The sequence below is a fragment of the Myxocyprinus asiaticus genome, chromosome 21 (assembly GCF_019703515.2).
Source record: "Myxocyprinus asiaticus isolate MX2 ecotype Aquarium Trade chromosome 21, UBuf_Myxa_2, whole genome shotgun sequence".
NCBI lineage: Eukaryota > Metazoa > Chordata > Actinopteri > Cypriniformes > Catostomidae > Myxocyprinus > Myxocyprinus asiaticus.
Window position 1 is genome coordinate 16,303,470 of NC_059364.1, and position 13,263 is coordinate 16,316,732.

Genomic DNA, 13,263 nt, shown 5'->3' on the forward strand with positions numbered 1-13,263 from the left:
CTCATTTGTCAATCAATGTGATTTTCTAATGAAGCCTTCGCTGCGTTTCAACCGTTGGAAATCTGACCATGCCAGTTAACATGCACATGCAGTCAGACCAGCTCAAGGTGTGCCTGGATATTCTCAGTTATGAATGATTTTCCTATGTTTAAAAATCGAGACAGATGGAGTCCACTTAACGAGCCGTGGCTCTTTAAGAATTTTTTTTACTGCACATTACCCTAATGGACATCTTTTTTTCCCCCCTCTCTCTCTCTGTCTCTTTCCCTCAATCCACTGTCTGTCTCGCTCTCTTTCTCTTAATCTTTCACCTACTTATTTTGCTTTGCTCTCTCTCTCTCTCTCACATGGTTGAGAGGTAATTACTGTCATTTACTTCTGCTGTGGCCGTTAAGCCGATGTCCGTGACCATGCTGTGAGTAGCTTTACGCTCTTTTACTGTAATTACCTACGTATGACTGCCAACTCAATGTTAGTGAGGAAGTTAAGGTGTTAATGCCTTTCTTTTCCCATCATGCACAGAATGTAGCTGCTCTCGACCGGCCATATGCTAACACAACACACACACACATACACACACACACAAAATGCTTGACCATTCATGTGGCAAACAATAACATTAAATGCAGATTGACAATGTTTAAACAAAAAGCATGAGATATTGAATGTCAGAACGGCATACACTTTTTCTACTGTTAATAAAGTGGATAAGTAGAACAACTCATAAACTAGTTTAGGTTAAAATGCAGGTGTGATTTGAAAAGTCTTGTGTCAAGTGCTAAGTCTTTTCTCCCCAATTTGGTATGCCCAATTCCCAATGCACTCTAAGTCCTCGTGGTGGCATAGTGACTTGCCTCAATCCGGGTGGCGGAGGACAAATCTTAGTTGCCTCCGTGTCTGAGACAGTCACTCCACGCATCTTATCACGTGGCTTGATGAGCTTGTTGACCACGAGGAGGTGAACACAACGTGACTCTACCCACCCTAGCAACCGGGCCAATTGGTTGCTTTGGAAGCCTGACTGGAGTCACTCAGCACACCCTGGATTTGAACTTGTGACTCCAGCTGCGGTAGTCAGCATCTTTACTTGCTGAGCTACCCAGGCCCCCAAGTGCTAAGTCTTAATCAACAGAAGTTGAAACCGTTTTACATAGGACTGTAAAATGACTTAAGGGGTGAATCTCACGAAGAAATGTCCGGGCCAATATGACATGTTCTTGAACTGTTTTGAGATTCACCCAAAATGCTTATATAACTAAGGGGTCAAAAGTCAGTTTTAGAGAGTTCTTGTTTTTGATGACATCAGATTTTTTAAATGTAGAAATTTTTGAAATTTTGAACTTAAGACTTTCAGACTAAGACATAGCCACAATCACACCATTTTTCTAAATCTTCATCAATATGCATATGCTGTTTCTAATTCTCAAATTTTGGGGTGTTAAATGGTTTATATCTTACAAGCACATCGCTGTTTGTCTTGAGGACAAGTCTGGGCGTGTCTTTGGACAAGCTGTGGTGTGGAACGCCCTCCTCCTCTCTGGCCTAAAGGAAAAAAATAATGTCCCTTTTTATGCATGGCCAAAACTGAAAATAAACACACAAACATAACACATGTAGAACAGAAAGTGGGAATGATGTGGATGAGGGAATGGAGAGACAGAAAAAACAACATGCGCTGACCTGGACAGAAAAGAAACATTCTGTGTGAGTGAGTCGAGAGAGAGAGAGAGAGAGAGAGAGAGAGAGGTTTACGAGGACACTTTTTTAGGTTACAGACTGGTAATTACAAGGGTATTATGCTATAAATGTGGTTTATAAGGACATTTTAAGTGCCCCCATTATTCGAATTGCTTAAAAAAACATACTAAACTATGATTTTTTTGAAAATGTAAAAATGCAGAAAGTTTTTTGTGAGGGTTAGGTTTAGGGGTAGGGTTAGGGGATAGAATCTATAGTTCGTACAGTATAAAAATCATTGTGTCTATGGAGAGTCCTCATAAGGATAGCCACACCAACGTGTGTGTGTGTTTGTGTGTGTGTGTGTGTGTGTGTGTGTGTGTGTGTGTGTGCGTGTATGTGTGTGTGTGTGTGTGTGTGTGTTTACACTGTAAACAGCTTTCAGTTAGATACTTCTAAACCTTGAAAATCTAGAAGGAAATGGACACAGGCAAACCGGAAAAAATGGACCTAAGACACTGTCATACCTCAATTGAAGATAACTACACTAAACTAAATATTCAGTCAATATCAACATCAACATCAATCAATATCAACATTGGTTGTATACAACAAGAAGTTCATATCAAGTAACTTACATTTTAGACATAATTTGGCCAGTTATCTTGTCGATTGTCCACAAACAGACACAGACAGTGAAGTGTCTCATTCAGTGCTGTTATGTTATACATCAGCACTCCTGGAATGCTGTTTGCTCAATAAGATTACAGGACCAGAACTGTTGTATAACATGAAATATCACTGAAATAACACAGTTGAAAAGTGACTGTAAATCAGTGTGGCTTACCGTGTGTCACTGACATTCTAATTGTTTTACTCTCTACTTCTCTATGAGCTGACTGAGTATCTGAATGTCACTCTGCTTACAAATACATACTGAAGAACATCAGTGCACACATACACAGACTTGTGCCATCTTCAGACTTTATATTCTGTAGCAATGTCTGTGACCCCTCTGGACTTGGCCCAGCTCATTTACATAAAGCACAAATGAAGCTGAACATACACACACTCAAATGGCATATCCACAGTCTTAATCACCACACACAGAGAGAATCACACAGATAAAGCTACATGCAGACACACAAAACCATTTTAAGTGTCTGCTAATTAAATAACTGAAAACTGCAAAGCTAATGTCTGTGTGTGTGTCTATGAAGAGGATTTTAGACACTTCTGTAACACAATATTGAATAAAACATGCCCCAAATGGCTGTGTGTGTGCCACCTGAGGTCTGGCATTTCAACCATATCTCTGCCAGCCTCCATCTGGGCATCACACAACCCAGCCAAGGTGTGCGTGTGTGTGTGCATGTACTATGTGAGTGTTTAACACTGCCAGGTAAAATGAAGTTCTCCAAGGACATGGATGGGCACACACATGAGACACATTCTGGAACGCCCATTCACACACACACACACACACACACACACACACACACACACACACACACACACACACACGTAAAGAACTATCCATCCATCCATCCATCTATCCATCCATCCATCCATCTATCCATCCATCCAAGGAAGAGATTTTGCTCTATTTATGACACAGGTCAAACAGGGTTAAAGAATTAATTTGGAAATGAATGCTTATAACTCTATTCACACTCTACATTAAAAAAAATTCACTGCTCTGACATGTCGCTCAGGGTGCATCCACTAATATATGAGTGGGTTAGCCAGTGTGCGTGTGAGTGTTTTGAGAGTGTGTGTTTTGTTCTCTTGGCTAGCAGCTATGAAATAATCACCCTGCACTGTGAGTCACAACGCCATGGCAACAAGGCCTGAGGAATCAGGGGCCCAATAGCATCTAAGTAACACTCACACAGAGAGAGAGAGTGAGGGAGAGAGAGAGAGAGAGAGAGAGAGAGAGAGAGAGAGAGAGAGAGAGAGAGACTGTGAAAAGAGTTTGTTCAAGATACAAATTAATGACTAAGCTGAACATTTGTCAGGCCTGCAGTAACTAAGTTCCAGGTTACAAATGCAATTGTGCATTTATAAACAGCTCTCATTTGTTATGCATGTATTAATGATATGTGTGTACATAAATCAACACCACCAGTTCCCGGAAGATAATTTACACTCCATCAGATTTCAGCACTCTAATCAAATTTAACATTTAGCACTAGCAGGTACTACCTCTCCAACATCTGACATACACACACACTATGCAGGAGAAACAGATAGAATAAACAATGATGATAATGAAATATGGAATAAGGAATGCAAGTAAGGGATAGGGTGGCAGAAAAAATAAAGGAGAGATGGTGTTGGTTGTAGACTTAGGAGTGTAAATTAAAAAAAATAAACCGGGTAACCTCCAGCACACACACACACACACACACACACACACACACACACACACACACACACACACACACACACACACTCACCTTTCATATGCTCATCATTTTGTTTCCTTGTTCTGAGCTGTCTAAGCATCTGATCACCACTCTGAACACTAACACACACCACAATACTGAAATCTGCACACACACAGCATATGGCCACTCAGTCTACACTCATCTTTTCTCTCTCGCTTGTGTTGGCAAAGCTATGTTTTATTCTGATATATTCTGTTATTACTGCATGAAGCACAAACTGTTCATTCTTTCTGTCTTTACATCCACATGCCTGCCTGTGGGTTTAAAAGGGTAACAAAAGAGACACAATCGTATTCATTTTCAATGAGAGCAGTGCGATTACCGTTGACACGAATAACAGTGACCGCTGGCGACAAGATGTGGGCATGGCAAGAGACACAAAAAAGTTTAACTTTATGCAAATAAACAGCGACATTTGGGAGTGACAATAAGAGTGAGGACAGTGGAGCTCACGTCATCTGTCTCCTCTAAGATACTGATGTCGAGTGCAGGAAAGAAATTAAGTTATAACGTTATGAGGGATTTTAATGTTTTATATAATTTGTCTGTAACCACATGCATGGGTATAACAATAGAATAAAGAAAAAGCCAGCGTCTTTACCACTGAGCTACCCAGGCCCCCTGCTGCTGTTGTTTTTGACAACCATTTCTGCTTGTGTCGGTCTCAATAATGCTCATTTGGTATCTTTGGAGTGCGGGGTTTTTGAAAAAGGGGCCGTGGCTAATCCAACGACTCAGTTTAGGGAAATTCTTGAACGGCTAAAATCGCTTACAACACCTTTAATGTGTGGTCATCAGTAACTTTTAATCAGAATTCATCCGCCCCCTTTTCTTGTTGCCAAACTGAACGAACGACTTGCCTCCTTTCATTCAGCCAGCCATCAGATTCTCGTTCATAAACAAGATGACAGGTTATTTATTTCATTCAAATGAGAGTCAAATGACCGGCTGGTTCAGCGAAGTGCATATTCGGTCAGCGGGTCAAAACAATGTTATGCTCCTTCACAGCCTGCACTTGAATGCTATCAATAGCATTAATAGCACCAATTGGCTCATGCTTTAGTCAGTCTGTACAGGCAAGAAAAGCCATCAAAGCAGTCTTGCGGTTCAAACTAGAGCTCATTGGCTTCAAAAGGGAGATACTGAAGTGAACAAGAAATATGAGTCAGTGTATGGCTGTGAACGAGAGTGATTCATTCACTTAAAATATTTGTTCAGAAAAACAGATTCATTCACAAACTAAACATCGATAATTCCCACTAGCGACATACAGTACCAGGACTAGCAACATCAAGCGAGACAATCGCTGGTAGTGTGAATGGGATTAAGTCTCTTTCTCTCTTTATCACACACACACAAACACACATTCTGTTCAACTGCTCAGATTTTTTTGTGGCATCTCCAAAATGATTTATTTTGACAGATTTGAAGACATTCTACAGTGATGGAATGAGATGAAAACACCATAGTACTGTGATTTATACCATGGTACAGAATTATTACTACAGTATTTATATACAAGAATGTAACCACATATCCATGATTGGTGGGACCAAATTAATCAATTTAAAGGTGCAATTTTTGTGTGTCATCTTGGGCTTACACTGACACCTGGAGGCATGGATGCAACATTATTAAAACACAATAGTTTTTAGTTTACCAGTGCCATTGTAGAAATTCCGTCAAGGCGCAGTCGCACATACCTTCGCACAGCGAAATTCTGCAGGCGGAGATGGCATGCACGGATGCTGACCATGTGTGAAATCAGCAAAAACATAACTGCCAAGTAGCTTCTTTTAAATGCTGCACTTCATACTCTTCCAGAGTGAAGTTAAAAAGAAAAGAAAAAGAAAAAAAACACAGCTAAAATGATATCCTTGTACATTTTGAATATTCAGTGTAGCTGTTTACGAAGCACCGCCCACACAGAGGTCACTGCCAAACCAAGCAACTTCCTATTTTTCAAAGTGGCGAAAGTTCACCACAAAGTTCACCAAACTTGAACTCCATGCGAAATCCGCGAGGGGAAATTCTTTCACCTGAAGTCCATCGCACGAAATTCAGGATCGCCCGGATTCCCATTGAGATGCAGGGATGGATTATGACTTGCAAAGGCCCCGGGGCCAATTACCTCCAAGGGCTCCCCCTCCCCTCCCAAAATGTTTTTACATAGCAACTGTCTTTCATTGTTGATGGGTTTTCGAGCGGGGGGATCGCCAAACTGGATCGTGCAACCTTAAAGCCCAGAGCCCCCCTGGGCAGTCAAGGGCCCCTGGTAGTCAAGGGCCCCTGGGCACTGGCCCCATTGGCCCGGTCAGTAATCCATCCCTGTTGAGATGACTGTATTTCGCCGACTGTATTGACTGAGAGCACCTTTAAGAATCAACTAGCGCCCCTAAGAATTTATGGTGGTTAATGTCCTGTAAAGAAATGAGCCACAAGAGTCAGTTTATGGTCACCAAGCAATGTAACAACTTGCCGCATTAATATAGAATGTGCAGTCACAGGTGAGAGTTTATTAGCATTTTATAACAGCTTTGAACGTGGCTCATCAAATCAGATTTTAAAGTCGGAACCATCCATTTCATGGCCGGGTCAAAGGAGGATGATAGGAGGGGCATTACCCCCTAGATTCTCCTTGTACCCCCCATTAAACTTTTGATGTCCCCCTGTACCAACATAGAAACATGATCAAGAAGGACTAACGCAAGCTAATTTATCAAGGAGGAGCACCCCCTGATCTGACAAAAATACACTGATCAGCCACAACATTAAAATCACTGACAAGTGAAGCGAATAACATTTATTATCTCATTACAATGGCACACGTGAAGGGGTGGGATATATTAGGCAGCAAGTGAACAGTCAGTTTTTTAATTTCATGTGTTGGAAGCAGGAAAAATGAGCAAGCGTAAGAATCTGAGCAACTTTGACAAGGGCCAGATTGTGATGGCTAGACGACTGGGTCAGAGCATCTCCAAAACGGCAGGTCTTGTGGGGTGTTCCCGGTATGCAGTACCTACCAAAAGTGGTCCAAGGAAGGACAACCGGTGAACTGGCGACAGGGTCATGGCACCCAAGGCTCACTGATGTGCATGGAGAGCAAAGGCTATCCTATCTGGTCCGATCCCACAGAAAAGCTACTGTTGCACAAATTGCTGAAAAACGTAATGCTGGCCATGATAGAAAGGTGTCAGAACACACAATGCATCGCAGCTTGCTGCATATGGGGCTGCGTAGCCGCAGACTGGTCAGAGTGCCCATGCTGGCCCGTCCACTGCCGAAAGCACCTACAATGGGCATGTGAGCGTCAGCACTGGACCATGGAACAATGGAAGAAGGTGGCCTGGTCTGATGAATCACATTTTCTTTTAGATCATGTGGACGGCCGGATGCATGTGCGTCGTTTACCAGGGGAAGAGATGGCAGTGGAATGTGTCAGGAATGAGGACCCAAATGCAAGAATAAGTGAAAATAAAAATAATTTAATTAAAACAACTGAAAACAGAACAAGTAACACAAAACTCTCATGGGGAGAGAAAACAAATCAAAACTTAAACCAGAAAAAGTATAATAACCATTATACTAGACCAACCGGGAAGAGGAACAGGACAGGAACAGGACCAGGAACAGAATGACTAATAACAAATCTCACAAAACAATCTGACATATAAAAGAGGGAGGAGGGCACAATATATAGGCAAGGTACATGAGGAACAGGTGAAGGCAATTAAAATAACAAGGACTAAACTAGAGAGAGTGACAAGGGTAATGAGGAGGCGGGGACAGGGAAGCACACGGCTAACAGAAACACAGACACAACCAATTACACACGACAAACACATACAAATAGAAAACAGACAGAGACCGAAGGGTAGACAGAACAGGATCATGACACTATGGGAAGAAGGCAGTCCGGCGGAGGCAGTGTGATGCTCTGGGCAATGTTCTGCTGGGAAACCTTAGGTCCTCGCATTCATCTGGATGTTACTTTGACATGTACCACCTACCTAAAGATTGTTGCAGACCAGGTACACCCCTTCATGGCATTGGTATTCCCTGATGGCAGTGACCTTTTTCAGCAGGATAATGCGCACTGCCACACTGCAAACATTTTTCAGGAATGGTTTGAGGGACATGACAAAAATTTCAAAGTGTTGACTTGGCCTCCAAATTCCCTAAATCTCAGTCCGATTGAGCATCTATGGGATGTGCTGGACCATCAAGTCTGATCCATGGAAGCCCCACCTCGCAACTTACAGGACTTAAAGGATCTGCTGCTAACGTCTTGGTGCCAGATACCACAGGGCACCTTCAGAGGTCTTGTGGAGTTCACGCCTCGATGGATCAGAGCTGTTTTGGTGGCACGAGGGGGACCTACACGATATTAGGCAGGTGGTTTTAATGTTGTGCCCCATAACACCCCCCCCCCCACCACCCCCAAAAGATTACATCCTAGTAATCCATCTGATAATATAATACAGTGTTAATATAGTAAAATGGTATCTCCGAGGTACATGTCCAAAATAACTTGGTAATACCAAGTTTTGTTACTTTTTGCCTGCTACTTTTTTTGTTAGTGATGGCTGACACTATAACTTTGTATAAAATAACTATAAGTTATTATTATGTCTTTGTATAAAACTTATAAAACATGTCTTTCTTTGTTTGGCACTGAAGATCTCCAATAAAATCAGAGTGATCCAAGTACTTTCCACTCATTCAGCCTTAAACAGACACACACATTTTAGCCCTGTTCGCCTCAGTCCAGAAAAAAATCACCATATATGGACACACTTCTCTGTATTCAAAATATTCAGTTAAGGTTTCATGAGGCTAAAAATATCTTGTCAAAATTCATTAGCTCAGCACCTACAGTGCACACACACACACACACACACACACATCTGAGGATCTGAACACTGTAAAATGAGCCCTCCGTCTGACACAATAAACACAATACAGCAACAATACTCTGTGTGTGTGTGTGTCTGACAGAGGTTTACCACATTTCCTCAGAGAAGGGCACTCCACACTTATTCACACACACACACACACACACACAATGCAATGTGTTGGTGTGGCTATCATTATGAGGACTCTCCATAGACACGGTTTTTATACTGTACGAACTACAGATTCAATCCCCTAACCCTACCTCTAAACCTAGGGTAAAAACTTTCTGCATTTTTACATTTTCAAAAAAACATCATTTAGTATGTTTTTTAAGTAATTTGAATTATGGGGACACTAGAAATGTCCTCATAAACCACATTTATAGCATAATACCTTTGTAATTACCATTGTGTAACCTAAAAAAAAATCCTCGTAAACCACCCAAACCCACACCACACTCACACTCACACACACACACACACACACACACATACTTCAGGGAGTAAAACTTTCCTCACACAAGCTGCTTCAGGTGTTCATAACTCCTACCCACTGAAGTTTGTGTGTGTGTGTGTACATGTTTATACTGCATTGTGGGGACCAAATGTCCCCACAATGCAGTATAAACATGACCAAATGTCCCCACAAGGATAGTAAAACCTGAGATCACCTACGTTGTGTGGCACAGCCAGCGGTCCCCACAAGGGAAATGGCTTATTAAACTAAACTATGTTTTTTTGAAAATGTAAAATGCAAAAAGGTTTCTGTGAGGGTTAGGTTTAGGGGATAGAAATTATCGTTAGATCTGTAAAAAATCCATAAAATGCATGGAAGTCTATGGAGAGTCCCCACAATGATATAAAAACAAGTTTATGTGTGTATGTGTGAGTGTGTGTGTGTGTGTGTGTGCATGTATTCTCTCTCTGTCTGTTTTGAGTTTCGCAGATGTAGCAGCTGCAGGTATTTACTGCAGTAAAGCCAGAGTGCTGCCACGGCAACCAGCCCCACCCCTCAGCCTGTCCCAGTATCTTATTTCATAAACACACACATTGCTTATCATTGCAGCTGACCTTGTAGTGTACATGACAAAAAAGTGAAAATACATATGTTACTCAAAAAAATATTTTAGCCTATTTGTAAGATTTATGCATTTCAGTGGTAACACTTTATAATAAGGTTCCATTTGTTAGCATTAGTTAACAACATTAGTTTAAATGAACTAATAATGAACAATACTTTTACAGCATTTACTAATTTTGGTAAATGTTAATTTCAACATACAAATACAATGTTAAAATCAAAAGTTGTATTAGTTAACATTAGTTAATGCAGTATGAACTTACCTGAACTAACAATGAACAACTATATTTGTATTAACTAACATTAACAAACATTTATAAATGCTGTAAAAAATATATTGTTTATTGTTTGTTCATGATACTTAATACTTTAACTAATGTTAATGAATGGAACCATATTGTAAAGTGTTACTATTTAAGTTTCATAACAAAATTCAACAATGTTGAATTGAACTAAAACAAATAAATAAATAAATACAAATTCTAATATCTCTTTCTTTAAAAAGAAAAAAAAAAGAAAAAGAAAAAGATAACTCAATTCAATTTGATGGAATTTTGCTGTGAAACTGAAATGCATAAATATGAAAAAATATGTATGATTAATATTTTTGTGAAATTTTAAGCATAACACAAATTCACCTGTTAATATAACCTGCCAGAGTAATTGTCAAAGGAATGAGGTAAACAGCGTTGTGATTGGTGGAATTATAAGAACGTGTTCCTGCCAGACTTACATTTGGCCTTACTCAAATGTCTCCTCAGAGAATCAGCAAACCTGCCAAAACGACATCACAGTTTACACTGTAATAATCACTGACTACACTGATCATATCCCCATATCCAGGATTGGGAGGGTTACTTTTTAAATGTATTTCACTACAGATTACAGAATACATGCTGTAAAATGTCATTTGTAACGTATTCCGTTAGATTACTCAAGGTCAGTAATGTATTCTAAATACTTTGGATTACTTCTTCAGCACTGGTAGATTTTTTCACTTGTTTTGACTATAAAAACTCTGCCAGCATAAAGCTAACAATTTACACAAGGCTTATTTCTATTTCTTCTGCTCCAAACTTCCTTCAAACTTACTTCTCTGTCTGCTCGTATGAATGTAACACATCATAAGAAAGTGTTTCACCACTGTTCAAATGTACTTTGGATCACATCATTTATATGTATAAATGTTTTCCATCTGAAAGTACTAAATATTAAATTAAACAAATGACAATAAAATGCAAAGTAATCTATTCAGTAATCCACATACTTTTTGAATGTAACTGTATTCTAATTACCAATGATTTCAATTGTAACTGTAGTGGAATACAGTTACTTATATTTTGTATTTAAATACGTATTCCCATTACTTGTATTTCGTTACTCAGCAACCCTGTCCATATCAGATGTCATGTAACAGACACTGTTCTTCACTGTTCTCTTTCTTATACTCAGCTAAATAAATGATAAAATCAGCACACGGTTACAACAAACCCTTTAAGTTAAGAAAAACCTTAATGATAAACATTATAAATCTTTAAATTCTTATCTATCTATCTACCTATCCATCCATCCATATATATATATATATATATATATATATATATATATATACACACAGTTGTGCTCAAAAGTTTGCATATCCTGGCAGAAATTGTGAAATTTTGGCATTGATTTTGAAAATATGACTGATCATGCAAAAAAACTGTCTTCTTTTTAAGGCTAGTAATCATATGAAGCCATTTATTATCACATAGTTTTTTGGCTCCTTTTTAAATCATTATGATAGCAGAAATCACCCAAATGCCCCTGATCAAAAGTTTACATACCCTTTAATATTTGGCCTTGTTATACACACAAGGTGACACACACAGGTTTAAATGGCAATTAAATGTTAATTTCCCACACCTGTGGCTTTTTAAATTGCAATTAGTGTCTGTGTATAAATAGTCAATGAGTTTGTTAGCTCTCACGTGGATGCATTGAGCAGGCTAGATACTGAGCCATGGTGAGCAGAAAAGAACTGTCAAAAGACCTGCGTAACAAGGCAATGGAACTTTATAAAGATGGAAAAGGATATAAAAAGATATCCAAAGCCTTGAAAATGCCAGTCAGTACTGTTCAATCACTTATTAAGAAGTGGAAAATTCAGGGATCTCTTGATACCAAGCCAAGGTCAGGTAGACAAAGAAAGATTTCAGCCACAACTGCCAGAAGAATTGTTCGGGATACAAAGAAAACCCACAGGTAACCTCAGGAGAAATACAGGCTGCTCAGGAAAAAGACGGTGTGGTTGTTTCAAGGAGCACAATATGACGATACTTGAACAAAAATGAGCTGCATAGTGGAGTTGCCAGAAAGAAGCCTTTACTACGCCAATGCCACAAAAAAGCCGGTTACAATATGCCCGACAACACCTTGACATGCCCCACAGCTTCTGGCACACTGTAATTTGGAGTGATGAGACCAAAATAGAGCTTTGTGGTCACAACCATAAGCGCTATGTTTGGAGAGGGGTCAACAAGGCCTATAGTGAAAATAATATCATCCCCACTGTGAAGCATGGTGGTGGCTCATTGATGTTTTGGGGGTGTGTGAGCTCTAAAGGCACGGGAATCTTGTGAAAATTGATAGCAAGATGAATGCAGCATGTTACCAGAAAATACTGGCAGACAATTTGCATTCTTCTGCACGAAAGCTGCACTTGGACTTTCCAGCACGACAATGACCCTAAACACAAGGCCAAGTTGACCCTCCAGTGGTTACAGCAGAAAAAGTTGAAGGTTCTGGAGTGGCCATCACATTCTCCTGACCTTAATATCATCGAGCCACTCTGGGGAGATCTCAAACATGCGGTTCATGCAAGACGACCAAAGACTTTGCATGACCTGGAGGCATTTTGCCAAGACGAATGAGCAGCTATACCACCTGCAAGAATTTGGGGCTTCATAGACTACTATTACAAAAGACTGCACGCTGTCATTAATGCTAAAGGGGGTAATACACAGTATTAAGAACTAAGGGTATGCAGACTTTTGAACAGGGGTCATTTCATTTTTGTTTTATGACTGTGCCATTCTGTTATAACCTACAGTTGAATATGAATCCCATAAGAAATAAAATAAATGTGTTTTGCCTGCTCACTCATGTTTTCTTTAAAAAT

The 13,263-nt window shown here is 39.9% G+C and overlaps 1 protein-coding gene across 5 annotated transcripts in view; it reads right to left on the minus strand.

The window, feature by feature from the left end:
• Nucleotides 1–13,263, minus strand: part of sobpa (sine oculis binding protein homolog (Drosophila) a) — a 51,661-nt gene that overhangs the window by 13,229 nt on the left and 25,169 nt on the right. For 4 of the 5 annotated variants that reach the window (XM_051648988.1, XM_051648986.1, XM_051648984.1 and 1 more), the window contains one exon: nt 1,459–1,542. The exons of the other annotated variant lie outside the window; for it this stretch is intronic. In XM_051648988.1, the coding sequence (XP_051504948.1) occupies nt 1,459–1,542 (84 nt within the window). The remainder of the gene's footprint in view (nt 1–1,458; nt 1,543–13,263) is intronic. 5 annotated transcript variants of the gene reach the window in all.